This window comes from Notolabrus celidotus, chromosome 20 (genome assembly GCF_009762535.1).
Source record: "Notolabrus celidotus isolate fNotCel1 chromosome 20, fNotCel1.pri, whole genome shotgun sequence".
Lineage (NCBI taxonomy): Eukaryota > Metazoa > Chordata > Actinopteri > Labriformes > Labridae > Notolabrus > Notolabrus celidotus.
The window spans coordinates 16,024,410-16,048,989 of NC_048291.1; the positions used below are offsets into that span (position 1 = coordinate 16,024,410).

A 24,580-nucleotide genomic window follows, 5' to 3' on the forward strand; every position below is an offset into this window, starting at 1 on the left:
CTATTTACATGCTTTGTCACATGCTTGTTCCAAAGTCAGGAGTGAACTTTAATCCTAAAAAATGTCAATTGATGGAGAGCTTTTGATTTTCATAGCTCTTTTAACCTCATCTAATATACTCCTATCTTGTACTTTAAAAGAATAGTTGAGATTTATTCATTTGTGTTTTCTGATCTGTTAATCTCCCTTACAGAATTATGGTACAAGTTCTGCTTGAGGTTTTCACCTGTTACTAACCAGTTTTTCCTTGCCGCTGTTACCAGCTAAATATTGCAAGGTGTTTTCCTCCTGGGTTATTATTCGTTGTACGTACAGTATCTGATATAACAAACTTTGATAAGTGTCCTGTAATAAAATTTGTTATGAATTGGCACCAGACAAAGACCAAGGGAAATACACACTTTTTACATTTATAAAAAAGAAGGGCTGTCTTATAGCAAGGTGATGAGGTGAAAATATAAATAACACAATGTGTATACATAAAGAGATTTGTGTTTATTCAGGGGAAAGTTTTTTCTGTGAAATAAATTACTATATGTATAGTTCCACACACTCTACAGGGGTATACAACCAAGTTGGTATGTTGGTAGTTTCTCAAAACATGGAGGGTGCTTGACCACCATCAGGGTAATATCTTGACCATGTGTCTTCTAAAAACTCCAGCCTAGACATCTGTCTGTGTACACTTCATATGGAAAGTGTGAGGGCTAAATTCAGGAAAAAAAACAACTTTTACGTACAGTACTGGGACACGAGGGAGAGCATATACACCTACCAGTGAAAAAGATCATCCCCCTCCATACAGAGGATTATGTTTTCATCTGGGATTACACATGGTGATATTAAGATTGGCGCACTGGCTGGGTTCTTAATGGTAATGGGTTAATACTCAGGACTTATTCTCTATTTAAAAGCCCTCCACCAAGCCACATCTAATGCACATTTGGTCAGCGATCAATCAGGATCATCACTTCCTTTTGTATTAAATGGAATGAAACTATTGACTATAATATCCAGAAATTAATTTGGGTTATGCATCTATATTGTTTCACATCTTGATACATTTTCTGTTCGGGAACATTTTGTGTATAATCTCGTCATCATGGCAACTTCTAAAGAGGATTTGAAAACAGAATCTCCCTACACTATGGCGGTAAGATCTATGTAACCTTGGTCATTCATAGTCATTCCTGTGCTTGTTAGATTTTATACATTTTGCAAACTTCATTTTCCTTTCTTGTTTAGATTTCTTGTTTGATTTTGTATGTGTTTTATATTGTATTTCCCATATTTTTGCATTTTGGTGTTGATTTGTATTTGATTTTACAAAATAACTAAATTTTTTACTCTTTAAAGTTTACTATGTCTAATTGTTGGCAATGTTTCACTGGTTCATTCTTTTTCAAAGGTGGACTCATGTAAGACTATAATTCCCAACATGGTGTTTAAGATTTTTTTCATGATGATGAGTGAAGATAAATGATTAGGAATTATTATTTGTATGTTTAGATTTACAGTGGGGGATGAGCAAACAAATTTTCACTGGTCAATGTAACTGATTTGCTGCTGTGGAGAATTGTGTCAATAGTTTGTTGTAGGCATTGCACACCCTACACAATTGCAGAGAATAGAGCCAGAATAGAGCCTCATGGGAACTCAGTTTTAAGGGGCAGAGTGCATGAACCTGCTCAGGTTGTTTGATGAATAAATAACTGAAGTCTATAACAAATGTGACTTGTTTTCTCAGGAAGTTGGAAGTGAAAACCATCACATCTCTGCACCTCAGATCTCCGTGACAGAGAGTACTCCAGATAGAACTAGGAGGCTTCTGCTTACACCAGACAACCAATTACATGTTCCCTCTCAGTGTGATCAGTCAACTTCATCCCAGGTCTGATTTGTTCTTCTGCGTCACTGTGGTGATTTAAGTTCTTTTTTTCCACTCACTTGTTTTACTATGTGTTATTGAAATGTATTAATCCTCATGTATTCAAATCTATGATATACTTTCTGATAGGGTGGGTCTTCTGAAGAGGATAAGTTTATGAGTTTGATTAGCAATAGCCAGCGTACTCGCATGGATGACCAGCGCTGCTCCTTGGATCCTAGCAAGAGTGCTCCCTGTACACCTAAACACACAGACAGAAAGGCTGCTGGTAAATTAAACTCAAGTGATCATTCACACTTGCTGTATAAACAAATATATGTTACTGTAAAGACTCTCAAAAATGTGTTGAAATTGCCACTTAACATTTTCACTGTACAAGGTTAGTTTGTGAAGCATTTTCTTTCCCATGCTCAGATCCTGAAATGCTCTTCAACCTCTTGGCAAACACCCAGAGCCGCCGGCTTGACGACCAGCGAGCTTCTCTCCCATCATTACCAGCATTACAGACTGAAAAAGATACACCTAATGCTGGGCGGGATTCAAGCTACTTGTGTTACATGGTCTCTAAGGTTCAGGTAAGCCCTTTTCTTTTCAGAGAACAAAATGTTTGATATTGTTACAGAGACAGACATGCTATCACTCTAGACTTTCAATGTTTATGAAGTATATAGCCATAAATACATTGCAAATATAATTTTAATTGTAAGATACTTCTAAAAACTGTAAAAAACAGTTTGTAAAAGCTTTCAACAATAATTGAGACGTATAGTGCAACTGTTTTCATGGACACTTTAATATTATAAATATTACAGTTTCTTGCAGAATGTATTGACATTTAATTTCTAAAAAAATTTTTAACCACTTGAAAGTTGGGTTCTCTAAGTTTCACTGTTTATAATCTAATTTTAATGTGAGTTAATCATTCGACAAATGTAATGTGAAGGTAAAGTGTACGTTCTTATAAAAAACAGACAGAAGAAAACTGGGTTATTGCACTTCCAGGGTTCAAGGATGGATGACCAAAGATGCTCTCTACCTCAAATAACAAAAAAGGATGATACCTCGCCTGGTCTTGCCCCCCCACGATCAGCCTCCTTCAGCCCCAGCTCAGACATAGAACGACCAAAGAATAAAGATATATCATCTCAAAGACAGGTAGGTGATGGAGTCATGGTTTTTTTTTTTTATTATAATATTTCAAAGCCACAAGATCTACAATCTGATTGTCTATTTGTTTATTTATGTAATTCATATTACAGACTATGTATGTAATGATCTTAATTTGCCCGTCTAGGTCTTAAATCCATCTGAACAGGAAGGTTTTTTGAATCTCATGAGCCATTCCCAACGTGGTCGCATGGATGAGCAGCGATGTGTCTTAAATGTTAGTCCCCAGTCCAAACCCAAGTCTAATGAGAGCACTGTGCCCAAAGGTTAGAATTAAAACTTGTCTTCCTGTCCTTTTTTATTTTTTATTTTTTGATAATTGAACTGCTCTCTTGTGGAAGTATTTCATAACTGTTTACTTATTTGATCATGAAAATAATATGTCTTTTTCACATTTACAGGTCCTGGTTCTGAGAAGTTTTTCAGCCTTCTGGCCAACTCTCAAGGCCGACGACTTGATGACCAACGAGCAGTTCTTCCATCTTTACCCGGGATTCAGAATGGAGCTACCAAATCAAAATCTACCGCTGTAGAGATGGACGCAAACCGCTTGTGCTACATGGTCTCCAAAGTCCAGGTTGGCCCAAAACACAGCTTGAAAAGACCACTGTGAAAAGTCATTGACAATTTTTTGTCTTTTTGTTCCCTTACACATTTTTAACATAAAAATGTTAAACATTAGAAACTGCCTTTATCAAACTTAACAGAAATTAATCCTGTCCCACAGGGCTCCAGAATGGATGAGCAGCGATGTTCTGCACCCCAAATCTTCCAGAATCTGGGTACCCCTTCCACTCAACACAAAGATAATCCTACACACCCAAATGATAAACCTACCCAGAGGTCTGCCTCCTTCAACATTAGCAAGCCGCAGGTGAGACTTCATGCTGTGTATACAAAATTTATACTGTAGTTAGGCCAATTATTCTTCTGTCCTGTCATTCAGTCTTAAGTAAGACATTAAACATTGTGCAGCTCATCTTCAGCGCTCTTTCAAGAAAACCTGTTTGAGTTCCCCCACCCCTAATTATTTTGAGATGTGTTTTCTGTTTGCTTAAGTTGCTTGTGAATTGTTACACTTGCTTTTCTCTCTCAATTTTTTAAAGGAGGCTTCTCCAGCTGAACAGGATAATTTTCTTAAAATAATGAGTCATGCACAAAGAGGACGTATGGACGAGCAGCGTTGCTCTCTGCAACCCAGCAGAAGTACACCCTCTACACCCACAAACAATGGAAGTGCTTTAAATAACATGCCATCAGGTTAGAAAACACACACACACACAGCACATAAGGTCAACTATGTGTTCTCTGTCTCTGAAACTTCACAGAAATAACTGCTGACTCTCCATAGCAGGTGGAGAAGCTGATGCATTCTTCAAGATCATTTCCTCCAGTCAGGCACGGCGGCTAGACGATCAGCGTGTTACTCTTCCTAACCTGCCAGGGATAGGTCGAAACTCTGAAGGAAAAGAAAATGTTAGAAACAAAAAGGCTGAAATCACAGTAAGTTGCTTAAAATTCAAACAGTATGTTGTTCAGACATAAATTATATTGTCAAATGCTGCCATAGTAAGGCCCTGGTTATTTCATTGTCACACGCTTTCATTGTCAGTATGACATTGCTCTGTCTACAATACTGTAATTTAAGAGCTATTGATAGCAGAAATGTCATACTTGACCGACAGGTTTCTCCTGGAAATAGATGAGTTGAATAGTTTATGAAGCTCCTCAATAGCTCCAAGCTCAGATGTGGTTTTCAATTCTACATTATGTGTAATTTTTACCAACCTTTGTATGTGAATAGCAATATCTATTTATTCAAAATAGTTTTACAATACAAATTGATTTTGTAAATTGGATCTACTATGGGTGAATACTTGAGAAGTCAATTGCCTTGTTTTTCATTTTTCCTTTACAAGACTTCTCTACCACGTATCACTGTGGCTGAGAGTACACCAACAACATCACGGAAAGACAATCACAGATCTACCTCTCAACTCAACATGGCTTCCGCTGAGTCTGGCTCTCCTAGAGCCATTCCTAAATCTGCTTCCTTTACCCCTGAGACAGAATATCAGATGCTAAATTCCCCAGCTCAGGTAACTTGTTCACTAATAACCCTATTTTTTACCACATAGAAAGTGTGACTGCTGGGGAAAACAACATTCAATTTGCAGGGGACTTAAGAATTTACCAGAATGTACTAACTGGGTTTTCCTTCTATGATAAGTCTAGTCTTTGATCTGTTCTGCAATGAACTAGTTATCAAGATGCTGAGCAAGACTCGCTGACATTTTTTGTACAAAAAAAAAATATTTCTTTACAGGTGACAGTGAAGGTGTCCATGAGCTTCACACCACAGCTGGTGAGCTATGCTGCAGCCTGTCTAGATTGTGAGCTCATTGCCTCAGGTTGTTATTCTGATAAAATATGTGTAACTAAATATGTGTTATTTTTTACCCTGAAACATGACAGGGACAGAGGAAAATCATCCAACCAAGTACATTCCCTGAAGTCTTCCTCACTCTGGGAGCTCCTGGAGATAACATTGTGATCCCACTGAGTCCAACACCTGGCAGACCCCTGTCCTTAAACTTAAACCTTATCCCAAAAGATGATGTTATGTCCAGGCCCTGCTCTCCAAGCCTTGCAAGTCCCAGAAAAGCTCGCTCAAGACCATCATCTCCTAACCCAAGAGCAGCCAATAAAGCATCTCCTGATACCTCATTTCGACATGAAAATGAGATGCTTGTGTCCAATCAAAGAAGTAGAGACGAGGATTCGTTTTCACTGATTGAGAAGGTTCACATTGCTCAGCTGCAAAAGGGGATGGCACAAGGAGGACACAAAAGAAAAGCAGACACTGGAAATAAGAAGGAAAAGGAACAGCATGGCAAAGGAAAAAGTGGTGGCAAAAAAAGATAGAAGTGTTAATGATGACAAATTATAAATTATGTCCTTAAAAAAAGACATGAAATGTGTGGGTTAGAAGAAAACATGAAAATAATTGATAACTCTTTGCTTATGAAATTGTGGCTGCCATTTTTTTCCATGCTAATTGAAGTTTACTCCTTATTTTGTTCTTCTTTTTGCCAGTAAAATGGATATATATACATAGTATACGTTCTTTTGAGCAAAGCGGTGCATACCAATTAATTGCTTTGCGTCTTCAAATCTAATATATCTCCTTGAATATTTAAACCTTATTAAAAATTGGACATACTGTTTGAACAAATCATTATGCCTAAAGGCATATGATGAAAAAGTGGTAAAACATTTGTCCTTAATTAAAATTCAAGAAGTAAAACAAAGCATGCTTTGGTTTGGTTATGTCATTACACACATTGTTCTAATACAGTTTAATGTAACTGTCAACAAAGTAAATGTATTCATTAGAGGAAAACAAACAGGAAGGAAAAAAAGAGCACAACACCAGAGAAACTTTACTATTTATTGAAGATTTACAGAAGAACATTAGTGGCCCATATTGTATGAACCCTGGTTATATGCAGCTGAATCTTATAGTTCATTCAGCAGAGTCACTTCCCTGAGAGAGAGAGATAATTGTTACTATCAGGCAGTATTTGTAGAATGGTGTTATAGTTCAAATAATTAGTAACTTTGTAATATGTATTGATGAACAAAGTAATTCAAGATTTCAAGGAACAACAAAACTAGAGTTAAACTTTGGATGATCTCTCTGCCTGATGAGGTTTTATCATCATCACCTTTCCTCACTGACACTAGTCACATATTTCAGAAGTCATTACATAGGAATACAATTACTACATATCACTGTCAAAGACAATGTAAGAGTTACCTTTCCGACATCACGGCTCTTGGCTCTCAGCTTGTTGATCTGGGACTCGGCGATGTCAGCACGCTCCTGAGCTTCCTCCATCTCATGCTGAACCTTCCTCAGCCTGGACATGTGAGTGTTGGCCTGCTCCTCCTGGGAGATGGAAATAAGACCATTTAGTCACAAGAAAGTTTTGATAGTAATGTCTATTCTGCGCCAGATGATTGGTCCTTTTGTTGTACTTACAGCCTCCTCAGCCTGTCTCTTGTAAGCCTTGACTTTGAGTTGCAGCTTGTCCACCAGGTCCTGAAGTCTGTTTACATTTTTCTTGTCCTCCTCAGTCTGTAAGGACAAATAGTTGTCACATATGGGGTATCAAAGTGGGATCAGGCAGTACCAGAAAAAGTATCTGTATGATTTTAAATGTGTGTTACCACAGTTTAAAACACTCTGTGAAAAGTAAAACTAATTGATGGAAAATATTACGACATGAAAGTGCACCTTTATTTGAGCCTATAGCGTTTACATGTACTTAGCTGAGACTGACAATTTACTGTTTGACAGTCTCATGATACTGTTTGGTTATATTACCAGTAATAATAAATCTTGTTGTACCCTCTGCAATTAATGCCTTGATTTGTCCTGCAAAAATGTAGATCTCTGACCAGACAAAAAAACCTTCAATCTACTGTGTTTGAGCAGACCCTGTAATTTGCATAAGAACATTACAGCTGATGAGTGAAGAAAAAAAAAAATCCCTCATAAATAATTTTGCTTTAAAATATACAATAACCTTAACTGAAGTTAATTACAAGTTCTTTCAAGTTTGCAGTAAGTATAGATTTAAAAATCAACATGAACTTATGGTCCTTCTGAGTTATCAAATTTACCTGGTAGGTCAGCTCCTTCACTCTCCTCTCATATTTGCGGACTCCTTTAACAGCATCAGTGCCACGTCTCTGTTCACCCTCAACTTCAGCTTCCAGCTCACGCACCTGTGATGTTGTGATAAATAATCAAAGTTTTTTCAAGGATTTAAGTACAGTTAAAGAAGTTTTGAATAAACTTTGATATTAGGTATATACCCTTGACTCCAGTTTCTGGAGCTGCTTCTTGCCACCCTTCATGGCAAGGTTCTCAGCCTCATCCAGACGGTGCTGCAGGTCCTTGACTGTGACCTCCAGGTTCTTCTTCATCCTCTCCAGGTGAGCACTGGTGTCCTGCTCCTTCTTCAGCTCCTCAGCCATCATGGCAGCCTGAGATGTTGGTGGGTCAGAATAATAATTTCAAGTCTTGTCATAAAGAGTCAAGTGTTGAAAAGTCTGTTTGTGTGGTGGAATTTACACAAAAAGAAGACTTAAACATAAACTCACATCAGTGATTGCCTTTTTGGCTTTCTCCTCAGCATTTCTTGCTTCCTGAACAGCATCATCCACCTCACCCTGAACTTGGACAAGGTCAGACTCCATCTTCTTCTTGGTGTTCAGAAGACTGGTGTTCTAAATGATAAAGAAAAACAATGTCACATAAGACTGTATAAGGTATTTTTGAATGTAAGGTTTTTTGTTTTTTTTATATAAACCTGAGAGTGAAGCAGTCCGACACGCTCACTGGCATCAACCAACTCCTGCTCAGCCACTTTGCGTCCTCTCTCTGTCTGCTCCAGAGCAGCTCTCAGCTCCTCAATCTCAGCCAACATGAGGCCATTTCTACGATCCACCATGGCAACCTGCTCCTTCATGTCTTCCTGTCCTCTGAGAGCATCGTCAAGGTGCAATTGGGCATCCTGGCAACAAAAATAACAATGAGCTTATCCTCACTTACTTCCTTGAGAATATTTTTTTCTCTCACTTTTGGTTACTTTACCAAAACAAAACTTACCTTGAGCTGTCCCTGGACATTCCTCAATTGTTTCTGGGCCTCAGCAGCCTGCCTGTTGGCATGACTCAGCTGAATCTCCATCTCATTCAGGTCTCCCTCCATCTTTTTCTTGATTCTCAGAGCATCATTCCTGCTCCTGACCTCAGAATCCAGAGTACTCTGCATGGAGTCAATCACTCTCTGGCTGTTCCTCTTGATCTGCTCCATCTCCTCATCTTTCTCTGCCAGCTTCCTGTCAACCTCACTCTTGATCTGATTGAGCTCAAGCTGAACACGGAGAATCTTGGACTCTTCATGCTCCAGTGTACCCTTAAGAAAAAAAACTCAGCTGGTTATTGCGTGGAACCAACACAACTTCTGGTATTCAAACTATTTATTTATTTGGTTTTAGATGAAGCACTGCAAACTGAAATAGACAGTGAAATACCTCTGCTTCTTCAAGGGCAGTCTGAATTTCAGCCTTCTCACTTTCTACAGCCTTCTTGCTTTTTTCCAGTTCATGGATGCTTTTTCCAGTCTCCCCAATCTGTTCAGTTAGATCTGAGATCTCCTCTACGGATTAAATACAAGAAAGATATCACAGATAAATTCTTTGATGACCATGATTAGTAAAACTGTCCCTAAACCAATATGATAAGCAGTTGACATACGCTGGAGGTTCTTGTTCTCTCTCTTCATGGTCTCCAGCTGATCCAGAGCCTCCTCATAAGAGTTCTTCATCTTGAACAGTTCAGTGCTGAGAGAGCGAGCCTCCTTCTGGGCTCCTTCAAGCTCTGCCTGACTCTCCTCATACTTCTGCTTCCATTCTGCCAGGACCTTAAATAATTCAGATAAATTAAAATGTTATAGACATATTTGTTTTTGTGACTACCCTTAACTTGTGTTGGGTATGTTTTCCATTATAGCTACCTTATCAAAGTTCCTCTGCTTCTTGTCAAGGTTGGCAGCCAGAGCATTAGCTCTCTCCACATCAATCATGAGGTCCTCTACCTCACCCTGCAGCCTTTGCTTGGTCTTCTCCAGAGAAGCACACTTGGAATTCACCGCCTCAATGGATTCCTCTGCGTCCTGTAGACGCTGGGCAAGCTTTTTCCTGCAATGCAGAATAATTTGTTTGTGCCTAATTGGACTGATAGAAAAAAATATATTTTCCCAAGTGTAATGATTAAAAGGTTTTACATACTTAGCCTCCTCTAGCTCCTCAGTACGCTGGATAGCATCAGTCTCATATTTGGATCTCCACTGAGCCACCTCACTATTGGCCTTTGACATTCCTCGCTGCAGCTCAGCCTTGGCCTCCTGCTCCTCCTCAAACTGCTCTCTGAGGAGATCACAGTCATGGCGGGCGGACTGAACAGCGTGGGCGAGGGCATTCTTGGCCTAGAAATTCATTACAATAAAACATGGTCTAAACCCAACTTATTAACATACAAATTTTAATACACAAAACACAGGACATCTCTTCAACAAATTTCCCAATTTTCCAACTTTGATCATAAAAGAAATATTTTTTAACCTAATTTGGATGAAAACATTTGAACTTAAATGTTGGTTTTTAGATTTCTCTAATTCAGATATCAATACTTTAATGCAATACCTTAATTTGTCATATTAGTGAACTTTGACCACTGAGATACACTCTATACATAAATATAAAAATCTAAATTTCAGTTTTCGCACTAAAAATTTTGAAGTTATAGTATAAATAGTATAAAGTAAACATATAAGCCCCTGTACCTTCACTTCCTCCTCGATATGTCTCTTGAGCTCCTCAATCTGCTGAGTGTAAGCCTGCTTGCCCCTGGTTAGCTGGGAAATGAGAGCATCCTTCTCCTCAAGCTGGCGAGCAGACTCACCTGGAAAAATAACAGTAACTATTTGATGACTAAGGCTTTTACACCCACAATGCATGTACCAAAACAATTTATAATAAATCAAAATGAATTTATCAAGATTCAAAACATCAGGTAATACAATTTTTGCTTAATGCAACATGTGAACCACATAACTTGGCAGAGTGACTTTACCAATACAAATTAGCATGTATCCATTTACACATGGAAAACATTCATCACTTCAGATTTATTACTACATTACAACATTCACACAACTGGTTACACACCGTTCTCTGTTTGCAGTCTTGCCCTCTGTGCACTCAAGTCATTTAGCTGGCGGACATTCTCATCGTTCTTGCACTTGATTTCACTCAATTGATCCTCAAGTGTTCGGCACATTTTCTCCAGATTGGCCTGTAGTTGATATTTAAATGAAATTATTTTCATATAGAGAACATTGAACTTAGATATGAATACTCTGTAGTTCTTTTTGAGTACAGTGCATACCTTGGCTTTAGCAACAGACTCCATGTTGCTGGAGAGGTCATCAATCTCCATCTTGTACTCGCTCTTCTCCTTCTCCAGCTTCTGCTTGACACGCTGGAGGTTGTCGATCTGCTCTCCCAGCTCTGCAACACTGTCAGCCTGCTTCTTGCGCAGAGCTGCAGCAGTGGCTTCATGCTGCAGGGTGGACTCTTCAAGATCACGACGCAGCTTCTGGAACTCAGCCTCACGCTTCTTATTCATCTCAATCTGAGCAGCTGTTGCTCCACCAGCTTCCTCAAGCCTCTCACTGATCTCCTCAAGCTCCCTGGAGAGGTCGGCCCTCTGCTTTTCCACCTTAGCCCGAGCAGCCCTCTCAGCTTCAATCTCTTCCTCCAGCTCCTCAATACGAGCCTAGATTTGATAATTGCAATATCAAGAAACGTTTTTATCCAGAAAGTAATGTTTGTTTGTAAAAACAATGTTTTTCAATTATGTGAATCATATGTGTACCTGGAGCTCTTTAATCTTCTTCTGGAGCTGAGCACCAAGAGACTGTTCATCCTCAATCTTGCTGAGGAGCTGGCTGGTCTCAAAGTCTTTCCTTGATACAATAAAAAATTAAGAATTTATGTATTGGTGCTTTTTTTTTATTTTCATGTGAAAGTGGGTTGATAATTAATAATTTTTTCTCACTTTTTAAGTTTCTCGTCAGATTGCTGTTTGTCATTTTCCAGATCCATAATGGATTCCTGGGCCAGTTTCAGATCTCCCTCAAGCTTCCTCTTTGCTCTTTCAAGGTCCATGCGGAGCTTCTTCTCTTGCTCCAGGGATCCCTCGAGCTGTCAAAATTTAAGTTTGTTATATCTGATTAGGGGTTGTTAAAAGACAAATATCAATTTCGAGATTCATTCATGTCATTAAAGGGTAAAACCACAAAAGTAGTTATTGTCTTACATCATCCACTTGCTGTTCCAGCTTAGTCTTGGCCTTGGTCAGAGTGTTGACTTTGTCCTCCTCTGCCTGGAGATCATCCAGGGTTTGCTGGTGACTCTCTTGGAGGGCTTTCTTCTCCTTTGTTAACTTGGCAATGGACTCATCTTGAGATGCCATCTCTTCTGTCAGGTTTTTCACCTGAAAATTGCATTTAAAACATATATGAATGTTAGTTGGCAACAATCTATCTGAATCTGATTGAACATAATTTAGTTTATGTACTGTATGTTTAGACTTTCTGCAACAAACCTTGTTTTCTGTGGCATGTTTCTCCTTCTCCACTTTAGCCAAGGTGAGCTCCAAGTCATCAATGTCTTTCTTGAGCTCAGAGCATTCATCTTCCAGTTTCCTCTTCTTGGCAGTCAGCTCAGCATTCATTTCCTCCTCATCCTCCAGCCTCTCAGTAGTCTCTTTGAGTTTGGCCTCAAGCTGGATCTTGCTTTTAATGAGCCCCTCACACCTTTCCTCAGCATCAGAGAGGTTCTCGCCTTCCTACAGTTTGATCATATATATGAGTTTATTTTCATTGAAACGTATTTCAAGGAATTGATTGAGAGTTGCTTTTTAAAGATAAACTTCAGATTGAAGGATATGTAACATATAGCAATGTTTTCAGCAAACAGATCATGATGCTGCTTTTGCTTCTTCATTTAACTCACAGATGCTACTTGTAGTTGCAGGTCATTCTTTTCCTGCAGCAGAGAAACCATTTTTTCCTCAAGTTCCTTCCTCTTGGCCTGGGCAGTAGTCAGGTCTGATTGCATTTTGCCATAATTCTCTTTCATCTGCTGCAGCTCCTTCTCAGTCTCAGCACTCTTCAGAAGAGGCTTGATCTTGAAGTACAGGTGCATCCATGGCCAGTTTTTCACATTCATGAAGGATCGGACATTGTACTGGATGGTGAAGATTGCATCTCTGATAAAACATCACGGGGTGAATTAATTAACAAGGATTTTGAACATCCACCAGTAGTTTTAGAAACAATTAAGTATACTGAATGAGAAGCATACCTTCTCTCCATCATCTTTACAAACTCTTTCCGCATGAGATATCCTCTGCAGAGAGCCTGAGTCATGGTCACCAGTGCAGCCAGTTTCTCATCTCTCATCTCCTCCAGGGTACCCAGCAGACCAGCTTTGAAGAACACCTATGCAGTTTCATAAATCAAACACAAGTTAACACATATACAGCACAAGTACTACAAAATTCATGTCCATGAAAACAAACCTTTGTGTGTCCAAACTTGTACTGAGTGTGGTCCACATCAATGGAGCCCAGCAGCTTCTCTGAAGCTTTCTTGTTGTCAATGAACTGTCCCTCAGGGATGACACTGGCATTCAATACTTTGTATCTGCAAGACATAAGTACATTATTAATATGTCTTTTATACAGTCTATGATATTTACATACCTCCTCAACCCCATGTGTTTATAACACCATAGTAGCTCTACTGAAAAGTTACCTTTGCTTAAAGTCACCGTAGAGGATTCTGCTGGGGAAGCCCTTTCTGCAGATCCTGATTCCTTCCAGCACACCGTTACACCTCAGCTGGTGGATGACCAAGAAGTTCTCCATAAGACCTGAAAGTTACAAATTTATGTTTCTTAAAATGTTCTTAAAACGACCATGTATCTCTCAAAAATTGTTTATGCACTTCTCACCTGGAGTCTTAGATTCATTTGGAATCAAGCATCGCACAAAGTGAGGGTGAGTGCTCCTCAAGTTGGTCATCAGCTTGCCCAAGTTCTCCTGTTGTTCAGCATGAAAGATATTCCATTTCAACATTCATTCAAATAAAATTTTGCAATTGTTACCCGAACATGTAAAACAATACGTACTCTGAAAAGAGCAGACACAGTTTGGAAGGAGCCACCCTTCTTCTTACCAGCCTTTTTGCCACCACCACCAGCGGCGTCTGTTTTGAAAAACATAGTGAAAGTAAATTACTGATGACTCATTGACAGTTGTGAATGAAGCATTTTGTAGTATAGTATTTTGTAGCATAATATTTCTACAGCCATGGGCATTGATCCGGACCTTTGTTTTATTAAGATGAATACGATTTATGCTAGTTTTTCTGACTTACCGTCTGATGAAGAATGTGTTGCATACAACAATACAAGCAGTTTGTTTGCAGACTTCTGATAGAGCTGAACGACTGAGTCATTCAGTGGGTCCTTGTTCTTGTCCAGCCAGCCAGTGATATTGTAGTCCACTGTACCAGCATAGTGAACCAGGGAGAAGTGAGCCTCAGCCTTGCCCTTTGCTGGTTTTGGCTTTTCAAAGGCCTTGGTCTTGCCAAGATGCTGGTCGTGCAGCTTGTTCTTGAAAGAAGTGTCCGTAGCCTTGGGGAACATGCACTCCTCTTCAAGGATGGAGAAAATGCCCATTGGCTGAAGGAAATATTTGTAATACTCAAATTAATCAAGAACTGAGCAGACTGTCCAAAAAAAGACTCAGATATGACAAGCCTGTTTGCGTACCTTCTCAATAAGCTCAATGCAGGCAGCCAAGTCCATACCAAAGTCAATGAACTCCCAATCAATGCCTTCTTTCTTGTACTCCTCTTGCTCCAGGACGAACATGTGGTGGTTGAAAAACTGTTGCAGTTTCTCATTGGTGAAGTTGATGCAGAGTTGCTCCAAGCTGTTGTACTATAGATCAAAAGGGTACTCAATTTCATGGCAATTAAGGATTGAACTTTACCCAGGTATTTTTTAACAACTCACATCAAAGATCTCAAAACCAGCAATATCCAAGACTCCAATGAAGAACTGTCTTGGCTGCTTTGTGTCCAGCATCTCATTGATACGGACGACCATCCACAAGAACATCTTCTCATAGACAGACTTGCACAGAGCGCTGACAGCATTGTTGACCTACAAAAAAGCAAAAGGGACAATACTTCTCAGAGTAATATTCATATCAATGTACTTATCCTATATTTTTAATTCATGTCTATTTATTACCTGTGGGACGGTCTGACCTTTGGTCACCATCTCATTTCCGACCTTGACTCTTGGGTAGCACAGAGCCTTCAGCATGTCAGCTGAGTTCAGGCCCATGAGGTAGGCAATTTTGTCAGCCTCTGAATGTAAGACAAAATGTTTCTATTTATAGAAAGAAACGCATTGGGTTTCACATTTATTGACACATTAAAGCAACAGTGTGAACTATTAGATTATGAGATACATTTAAAGTGGTGCTAAGAATGTGAGGAAAAGGTTTGTTGCCAGTAATAGTTCATAATAGCTCATTTGCTGTTCATTCCCTCTTCTATTTTCTTCTTTGATTTTTATCAGAGAGCAATTATTATCCTGACTGCTCTATCAGCAATCTTATGTTGCTTTACAGATTTAAACATCAGGCTAACTGCAAGACCATTTTTATAGCAAAGAAATTCTAACTTGCTTTCAACAACTATTACCCACTACTTGAGGTCTGTTATTAAGCTATAATAACATTCTTGCGGTGTTAGTCTATGCTTGAAAGTTTTGAGGTGAGGTGCTCTTTTGTTTACTTTATCTTATTGCATTTATAAATTTTAATACATTTACCTTCAGTGCCATCAGGTTCACCCTGCTCTTCACGCTGCTTTTGCTTAAATTTCATGTTCCCATGATGCATCACAGCGCCAGTAAGCTTGTAAATGGCAACCTTTTCCTCCCCGGTGAAGCCCAAGATGTCAATTGCAGTCTGCAATTCATGCAAAGACAAACCTTAAAGAAAATAGTTATTTGACATTTATTTTCAGTTAATGTATAAAATACTAAAAACTTACATCTGTGGCCATGAACTCCTCAATATCATTGATGCTCTTCACAGTGATTTCACCCTGACTGATCATATGGTAGTCATAGGGGTTTGTGGTGATCAGAAGGGCCTCTGAAAGAAATTACAGGAAATATACAAGTTAAAAAATTGTCTTATTTATCTCACATATTGTTTGTATTGTGTAGTATTTTACCCAGGAGCTCAGGCTTGTGGCCTGTCATCAGCTGGTAGAAGATATGGTAGCTCCTTTCAGCAGACAACTGGAAGGTTACACGAGACTTCTCCAGCAGATCTTGGCACAACAAATAAAGGTAACATCACAATGTGGCAACAAATGTCTCTTTAACTTTTCTAACCTACCGTAGGTGAAGGAGCAAAATGCAGAAATGACTTACATGTTTCAATATCAGCTGAAGAAAGTTTGCCTGTGGTCCCGAAATGAATTCTGATGAATTTACCCTAAACATATGAGTTTAAAGTTTTTATAAGCATGATTGTGGCTATGTAGTCACATCATATCGTATGCTTTGACCCTTTGAACACTTACAAAACGAGAGGAGTTGTCATTCCTCACAGTCTTGGCATTACCATAGGCCTCTAGAAGAGGGTTAGCTGCAATGATTTGATCCTCCAGCGAACCCTACATAGAAGAATTAGACTGTATTACGATCATTCAGCAAAACTCAAAAGTAGGGAAGATGTTTAGCAGACACAAGGTTTACCTGTATTTTTCCTGCCTCAGCTTTCTTAGATCCAACCACTGCAATTGTTGCAAAGTACTGGATGACACGCTTGGTGTTGACAGTCTTTCCTGCACCAGATTCTCCACTTGGGAAAAAAGATGTGGTTTTTACTTACTTTGATAATTACTCATGTAGTTTCAGAATAATTGTATCAACAAAATGTGTTATACTCACGTGATAAGGACAGACTGGTTCTCCCGGTCTGAAACAAAAGCATACAAACTCAACTTAAACTGTGTGATGACATGTGATGGTCTGGTCAGCTTAAATCAACCTTTAGTAACTTAAATCATACCAGTGAGCATGAACTGATAGGCATTGTCAGAGATGGAGAAGATATGGGGTGGAGCCTCAATTCTCTTCTTGCCTCTGTATGCATTAATAACCTGAGCATCGTACACGGGAAGCCACTTGTAGGGATTCACAACGACACAGAACAACCCTGAGTAGGTCTGTGGCACAAAAGACAGTAACATTTACAGATCTGATGCACGTGCCTCACAGGCACAAGAAAACTTAATTACTTAGAAGATTTAAGCTTACATAGATCATCCACGATGCAAAACGCTCTTTGAGGTTATACAGCACAGCAGGCTCATTGAGGTGAGTCATCATGGCCATGTCCTCAATTTTATCATACTTGGGAGGGTTCATTGGATGGATGTCATCCTCTTTTACAGTGAGAGTCTGAATAGACATACAAGAACGAAAAACATACAATTAAGATATCATCAAGATAGTTATACTTTCTTATATCCAACTTTACTAAAAAATGTCTGTACCTGCAGAGTAAGATAACCAAGTTATCCTTAGTTATCATGACAATTGATCAGTTAGTATGTAGTTCATAAGGGTATTTATTTGACTTATTATTACACTTACCTTTCCTCCAAATGTATCAACGGTGGCTTTGCCACCCTCTCTTTTAGCGAGTTTCCCTTTGACATACATGTCTTCAGGATCAACCACAAAGAAAGCTGTTTTGGCATCAAATGGGGCGGTCTGTGCCTCAATCCTCTCCTTCTCCGGTTTCCGGAGGTATATGGCTGCAGGGCCATAGGCCTCCATCTCTGCGTCCGTGCTCATGATGGCACCTTAAGTTTCTGGAAAAAAGAGAGGTCATGACAAACAAGATTTCTAAGTTTTTTGTTATGTCAACTGTAAATATGCTGTTGAGAGGTAAATGAGATGTGTTTTGAACTTGTGGTTATTGCATGAGATGAGCATTAATTTACCCCCACTGGTCCCAACAGAAGATGGTATACAGTCAGGTCTGTTCTTTCGATCCTGTTAATAAATTATAAAGCATTGATCCATAATCTTATAGAAAAAATATATAATACAATAAAAGAAATGCATATAATTGACTATTTCCTTGTACCACATTATGTTCAGTCCACCAGGAAGAGATACATAAAGGGCAAAGAGTGGAAATAATAATTGATGGATAGAACTGTTAATTTCATTATATTTCATTGTGCCCAATTTATGTTTTAATTTGGCGGAAAAATGTTTAATTACAAGAACTCCTGTTAAAGATAGTGTGGATACTTTCATATCTAAAACCCCATACAATACCTACAGCAACACATAGGAAGTTGTAAAAGAAGAGATGCATACAGGCCATACCAAAGAGGTATACAGGTCCTAAATGTTACAACTGCATAGTAAATCAATTACTTAAACGATATTAATAAATCAAAGTTGATACACTCACCTGAGTTGGAAGCCTACCAGTTATTGAAAGACTTCCATGCAGTCTCTTTTATAGTGGAAGGACTGTCTCTTCAGTAGGTGTGCCCTGCTTAGTTTGGTCATGCATTCTTGTCATGTTGTTGCAATGACTGTGACATTGACATTCACAATGATTGATATGGCCTTGTACACACATTTGTTGCAGTAGGTATTTTTTTTTTCCTGTACACAATCTGAATGATTAAAAGTGTGATGCAAGGAACTCTATTTGAAATGACCTGTTGAACCAAACAGAGACTTTCCGCTATATTTTACATTTGTTTGTTTATCTATATCAAATTTTCTAACATATGACTTGCAATCTAACGCATTATACTTATACTATAGCATGGACATACTTTGGGCTTAAATTTAATAAATAGAGGGATTGATTTTATTTGTTTTGTTCATATAATGTAATGTTTGATACTAAATAAGAATTCAGGGTTTGAAATAATGAAACATTATTTTGAATAAAGAAATATTGCAGCAGTTTGAAGTTATTATTTTTTATGTATAGTTGCTAACTCAATCTTTTGATTAAAAGTAATGAATACTTCTGGGTTTATCAATGCAAGTATGGATTTATTATTATCATTTTTATATGTTTTCCCATTTGGAGAGGTAGGACATGAAAAGTCAGAGCCTGTGCGTTCAGTGTCGAAGATATGAAAATATTACAGAACCTTTGGATTAATAGCTCATTATTTTACTGGTCATAAATATATCATGCAAGTATTTGTAATTGTTATTTTGATTATTTTATGATTTTTAGAACATGCAAAACAGTATAAAACATCAAATATCCCTCAATGAAACATTGTTTGCAACATGATAAAGCAAACATTTTAAGTGTTTGTACACTTAAACAAATATACTGCTCATTAAGAGATGGATCTGTCAGCTATTTGTTTCGATAATAAAATGTGATCTCCTTCATGATCTTCACTGTTAGTTATAATAATCTCCCTGCAGTGTATTGTGGCAGTCACAGGCTGTTTTGGAGAAGCATGTAAATGTCACTGGTATATGGTTGCAGAACAACCGCACATCTCAGATGTCTGAAATAAAATAGAGGCTGAGCGCCATTCCATAAAAGCTGAGAGGGGATTACATATCGCCTTGGAATGGAGTAGATGAACAGTTGCCATCTAGGCAGGGATAAGACCCAAAATAAGTCCTGTGCCAATAAACAAGATGGTGGGGATTCCAGCCATGTAACTGTACCACAAATGAAAAGTGTATTTAAGATTAGTGTTAGTTGAAATTAAAATGTATAATAACAGAGGGAAGAAGCATTTTCACTCAACTCTCTCAATTGTGCTGATGTATTTTTTATTTTGAATTTGGATTGTAGGTTTGTTTTTGAGTTTTAAATTTACTAACCTTGTTACTTCAAACATGGAAATGACCTTGCAGACAGTCATCCATGTGACCTCAATAGGTAGTTGAGCATGTGCTGCGCACAAGTCGTTCAAGTAGGTTCAAAGGTCTTCAGTAATTTTCAGCTTATCTGAATAGCATGTGTCAAGCATACAGTCAAAGGTCTACATTCATTTTTTTAGTCAGCTTGTTTGACAGAAGCTTTGGTTACATTAAATACACCAGATGTTATTTTTGTAAAATGAAAGCTGAGGGTTTGGTTGATTTTATTATGATTTACAACTACTTCTCCTTTTTACATATACTTTTCACAGATAAATTGTCTTTTCACTACATCCATCTTGTAGTCGATTTCTCATTTTCCTAAGCTGACGTATGAATGTCAATGAGCTATGCCACCTTGGATACAAAGCATGTTGTGCATGTATGGCCTGTTTTTCAACTGTCTCATCTCTGGTGACAAAATGCATCAGGGGATCAAGTTTTATTCAACACCATTTTTATTACATCATACTTTGATGTTTTTATTTTGCTTCAGAATGTTGTATGTACATGTTTTTTGGTATAAGGGACACAAAATGTAGCTCTATAGATCCTAATCTGTCACATTGCAACCAGTACCATGTTATATTACTATATAGTTCTATAAAAAGCTTAACTTTATTGTTTATTTGCTGTAAACTCCATGGGGATATCTTCTGTTTCCTTTCACCTATAGTAATATTTTTAGCCATATATTTTAGGATAAAAATAATTTGATATCAGTTGAATCATGCACATTTTTGATTTACATTGGAGACTTTAATGCAGCATTTAGTCAAAGAAAAGAGGCAAAGCTGGGTTGTTTAGGTGAAAAGAGGGCAGAAAAAAATGGGTACAGATTGTCCTGACCAAACTCCTTCTCTGTATGTCCTTGAGTCTGGTGAATACTTATAGACCAGCCTCAGCACAAAGCCCTTGAACTGAAATATTACATACCAACTATGTCTAGTGAGGAGGAGCCTGAGAGGGTTTAAAAGAGTGTTTGATTCACCCAGACTGGCCAGCAACACAGAGACAAAAAGGAGTAGTGATGGTCAAGTACTCTCTAATTTTGTGTTTTTCGTGTGCTTTTTCCTTTACTGTTTTAAGTTTTCAGAATAAAGGGTAAAGACAGAACAGTAGAGGATGTTGAATGTGTTCTATAGGATGAGGTTTCGTGATGTTAAAGTTAAATTATTTTTAAAGAAATGAATTACAAGATGATGAGAAAACTAGAGAAGGTGAATCTTAGTTTAAGACACTTAAGTGCTTAAGCAAAATTTATTTTACACCCCCATTCAAAGCCAATGGTTATAATGAGAATATGAAAGAAAGGCTTACTTTGTTTTGATTTTTCCCCTTTGAAAAAACAAAGGGCCCGTAGTTAACTGGGATATTTTTTAACCCTATACTGTGTTTTCAAACTAAAAGACACATTTCCTGAAATGTCCAGAACAATTTGAAGCATCTCTGACTAAAACTCCTTATTATCTTTGTCAAGAGGAGGACAGAACACACTGATAAAGTATAGTTATTTTCTTCACATACTGGCTTAGTTATTTCAGTGAGTAAAGACATAGACAGCTGTGTTGAATGGTCATCTGAAACTTTCTTTGTCATTCTTAACAAAGGAAACTGTCTGCATGACAAAGCTCATGTAAGCTCCTAAAAATATCTTGGTTGATAAATGGACAACAAGCTGCAGTACAGTGTCTACATAAATAGCATCTGCCCCCGAGTCCAACAACACCTGTGCTTCCTTTGCAGACTTTGAGGGTTAAGTTCAACAAGGGAAAGAGCTCCCTCTGTTAATTTATCTTTCCTGCTTGTGAGATCTCTCTCTCTCTCTCTCTCTCTCTCTCTCTCTCTCTCTCTCTCTCTCTCTCTCTCTCTCTCTCTCTCTCTCTCTCTCTCTTTGAACCCATTAAAAAAACTGTCATGATACCCTCTGTGAACTCTCTAGGATGCCCTCCCTCACACTACACTGTTTGCATATGCCAGTCATCTGTCTCAGTTCAGTGAGTTTGGCTTTCGAGCAAATTGGAAAGTGGAACACACATTCAAGAAGACATAAATGAATTTAATTACCATTAAGATATTTTATACCACATTGTAACACGTAGACTTAGTCACCTTTGTATGCTGAGCTCACCTTTACAATGAGTCTTGTTCCTTTTCAAAAAGCCACTCATGCCTTTCACAGTGGGCCCTGTTGGCAATAACAAGGAACAGTCAAACATTTAGAGTGCTTTCAGAACTCCAATTAATTGACAGTGGCCTCTTGGAACACACAGAGCACTGAGCACTCCAGCCAAGAAGAAGCCACATGAGAGATAGGCTACAGCATTTCAATTCCTGCAATAGTTTTGAGCTAATAATATGCAATTGTCATACCATAACAGTGAGTGTCCAATTATAACAAGTGTCATTGACTCCATGTTAAGTTCTATGTATAATCTAAGTCAACAGCTTGTCAAGTCATCAAACAGTTAGAATCAAATCTAACACCCATGGGCTCCACACTATTAGTCTACATGACTGACGAGTGCGATAAAATCTAATAATTCCAGTTAGCGTGCCCACTAGAGGCAACATAAAGGATGCTTCAAACTGGACAAGAATGAGGAATATTTATTAGAATGCTTGTACAAGTTTTGAACATATTAAAGTTATTTTCTAAGACTATGGGCCGTCAGAAGTCACTCTAAAATGTAAGTTATGTTAATTTAAATGAACTGTTTTATGCTAGCTTGATTAGGTAGTTTTTAAGGCGACAGCTATTCGTTTTAAGGCCAGTAAAGACAGGAGTAGTCTTGAATTAATTTATTTGTAAATAAACATGACAGAAGCATCTAAAACTGTGAGCCAGCAAACTATAACAGTTTGGCAAATACTGCTGGTGAATTAGCATTAGATTTTGGATTAGGTACTTAGCAAGTCACTTTTATTTGGATCATTTACGTAGGTTCCTTGATTAATTAAAGATACCGAAATGTACAGTAAAATAATGAATCAGCTTTGAAGACTGAAATAAATATTGTGGGCTTACTGTTTACTAACGACCGTCCACCCAGGGGCGTGTGCAGAACTTTTTGACCGGGGTGGCCCAACTGAGGCTCTCACATAGGCAGGGGTGGCGAGTGCATTTACAAATAAATAACATTTACCCTTTCTGTCTTCACAACCTACTTTCATTAAAGTATTAAACAGTTGTTATATTCCTTTTGACTTTTAAAAAAAACATGACAAAGTGGCATAAATCTTCTAAGCTTAATTCTTTAAGGAATTACAAAATATGTTTTTTTAAAGTCCCGTGTTAGGGCACTAATAAAGAAATCTACTGTCAGCCTTTTAACTCATCCCAAATTATAGATTTTAATAGAAACCCCACCTCTGGCAAGGCAAACAGCCAATCATAGTTCAGGATTTTGGGCCGGCCCCTGGGGTGGCCAACTGGATTTCAAGGGGTGCCAGTGCCACCCTTGGCCACCCCTTTGGACCACTGCGTCCACCCCAATTACTTTGTTGATAAGCATCTTTAAACAGTCAGTAGGTAGCCTTTTTAACTAGCATTTGATTTATTTCTCCGAAATGATTTTAAAATGTACCATGAGTTTTTTCCTGGATCCTGAGCCTGAGCAGCATGTCTGTTGAATCCAATGCAACCCACTTTATTCATAAAACACATTTAAAAAAAACAATAAAGCTGACCAAAGTGCTGGACAGTGAGATATCCTCCTAAGAAGCAAAATGTTTTGATATTATAATTTTTTCCAGATAATATAAGTATTGTGGTTGAAAGAAATATATTACAGCAAAAAAATATGTAAATAATGTTATTTATTTAATTGTTATCATCTGTCCCTTGTAGTGGACATCAGGGCTTTGATAAGCCACTGAATGTAATTATATTATTTCATCGATTTATGTATTTCTGTCAAGATTACTGGACATTTCATGAATATTAAAACATTTAGATGTAAGGAACACATCAGAACACTGATATTTAATTTTAAACTGCATTATCAACCAAAACCTGGGTTGTTAGGTCGCATCACACCCAGCACACAAGAAATAATTTCTTTAAAAATCTTGTCATCTATGTCGTTTTTGAAGTAATCACTGGGCCTCCAGTCTTTGTGGTGGTCACGGTTGTAGGGCAAATGGCAAATTCAATAGGATTGAAACAATTTTTCGATAAAAAAAGAGAGAGAGATACTTTAATGCACTTTTAGTAAATATGTTATTCATTATGTAAATCAACCGGGTCAATAAGTGTGTGTGTGTGTGTGTGTGTGTGTGTGTGTGTGTGTGTGTGTGTCATAACGGTCTGTCATACCAATAAGCCCTGACCTCACAGAGCCCTAACTTACACATTGATTCTTATCCATAATGGACGGTGGGTTTCATCACTTTGTCCCTGCTCTGTTTCCTCAAAAGCTGACATGTCCTCCTGTGAGCCTTCACCATCCTTCTCTGTTGTCTGGCCCTCCTCCACTTCCTCCACAAATCCTCTCATCCTCACTCAGCCCCCTGCTTCCTGAATTTCCCCCTTCGGGATTAATAAAGTACATTCTATTCTATTCTATTCTATTCTATTCTATTCTATTCTACTGAAATTGGTTTAACATGGTTTAAATGTGGAAGTTGAGATAGCAGCCATTTTGAAAAGAAAGTTCATGTGCTCTGTTGGCCACACCCACAAGTGAGAAATCATTAGAAGGCCCAGGATGTCTTCTTGACAGGACAGGAGGGTTTTTTACAGACTGCATATATGGTGCTTAACTTAGATGGCTAAAATTCATGCCCTCCACAGAGGGCAAAAATGGAGTTAAAACACAGGGGGGCTTCATCTCACTCAAGTCTCCATTCTGTC

The 24,580-nt window shown here is 38.2% G+C and overlaps 2 protein-coding genes across 2 annotated transcripts; one reads left to right on the forward strand and one right to left on the reverse strand.

Annotated features, from left to right (window-relative positions):
- The first annotated feature begins 3,564 nt into the window (after positions 1 to 3,564).
- Positions 3,565 to 6,145, forward strand: LOC117831909. Its single transcript, XM_034710809.1, has 7 exons — positions 3,565 to 3,632; positions 3,783 to 3,929; positions 4,162 to 4,315; positions 4,407 to 4,558; positions 4,975 to 5,154; positions 5,382 to 5,420; positions 5,531 to 6,145. Exons 1-7 carry the CDS (start codon positions 3,591 to 3,593, stop codon positions 5,978 to 5,980), a joined length of 1,164 nt encoding a protein of 387 aa, XP_034566700.1. The 5' UTR covers positions 3,565 to 3,590; the 3' UTR covers positions 5,981 to 6,145.
- A 347-nt stretch (positions 6,146 to 6,492) lies between these two features.
- LOC117831895 (myosin heavy chain, fast skeletal muscle) lies at positions 6,493 to 17,652 on the reverse strand. The gene is made up of 39 exons (XM_034710790.1): positions 17,449 to 17,652; positions 17,110 to 17,253; positions 16,862 to 17,018; positions 16,741 to 16,768; positions 16,546 to 16,651; positions 16,371 to 16,463; positions 16,219 to 16,282; positions 16,017 to 16,115; positions 15,831 to 15,934; positions 15,607 to 15,745; positions 15,019 to 15,137; positions 14,779 to 14,928; positions 14,533 to 14,703; positions 14,136 to 14,442; positions 13,888 to 13,964; positions 13,711 to 13,798; positions 13,512 to 13,629; positions 13,277 to 13,400; positions 13,060 to 13,196; positions 12,709 to 12,964; positions 12,299 to 12,541; positions 12,011 to 12,187; positions 11,750 to 11,895; positions 11,567 to 11,657; positions 11,078 to 11,467; positions 10,858 to 10,984; positions 10,473 to 10,591; positions 9,919 to 10,115; positions 9,645 to 9,828; positions 9,386 to 9,551; positions 9,163 to 9,287; positions 8,736 to 9,044; positions 8,437 to 8,640; positions 8,228 to 8,353; positions 7,940 to 8,110; positions 7,745 to 7,849; positions 7,101 to 7,196; positions 6,876 to 7,007; positions 6,493 to 6,602 (listed from the first exon to the last, which is right to left on the reverse strand). Exons 1-39 carry the CDS (start codon positions 17,650 to 17,652, stop codon positions 6,582 to 6,584), a joined length of 5,814 nt encoding a protein of 1,937 aa, XP_034566681.1. The 3' UTR covers positions 6,493 to 6,581.
- Positions 17,653 to 24,580: the final 6,928 nt, after the last annotated feature.

What these genes read in the sequence shown, in the direction of transcription:
- LOC117831909 (XM_034710809.1), top strand. Translation starts at nt 3,591, where the DNA reads ATGGACGCAAACCGCTTGTGCTACATGGTCTCCAAAGTCCAG. An exon ending in TTTAAATAACATGCCATCAG is followed by an intron (nt 4,316 to 4,406) that starts GTTAGAAAACAC and finishes GACTCTCCATAG; the next exon opens with CAGGTGGAGAAGCTGATGCA. An exon ending in TGCTAAATTCCCCAGCTCAG is followed by an intron (nt 5,155 to 5,381) that starts GTAACTTGTTCA and finishes ATTTCTTTACAG; the next exon opens with GTGACAGTGAAGGTGTCCAT.
- LOC117831895 (XM_034710790.1), bottom strand. Translation starts at nt 17,652, where the DNA reads ATGAGCACGGACGCAGAGATGGAGGCCTATGGCCCTGCAGCCATATAC. An exon ending in AACATGCCACAGAAAACAAG is followed by an intron (nt 12,188 to 12,298) that starts GTTTGTTGCAGA and finishes TGCAATTTTCAG; the next exon opens with GTGAAAAACCTGACAGAAGA. An exon ending in TCCAGAAACTGGAGTCAAGG is followed by an intron (nt 7,850 to 7,939) that starts GTATATACCTAA and finishes ACAACATCACAG; the next exon opens with GTGCGTGAGCTGGAAGCTGA.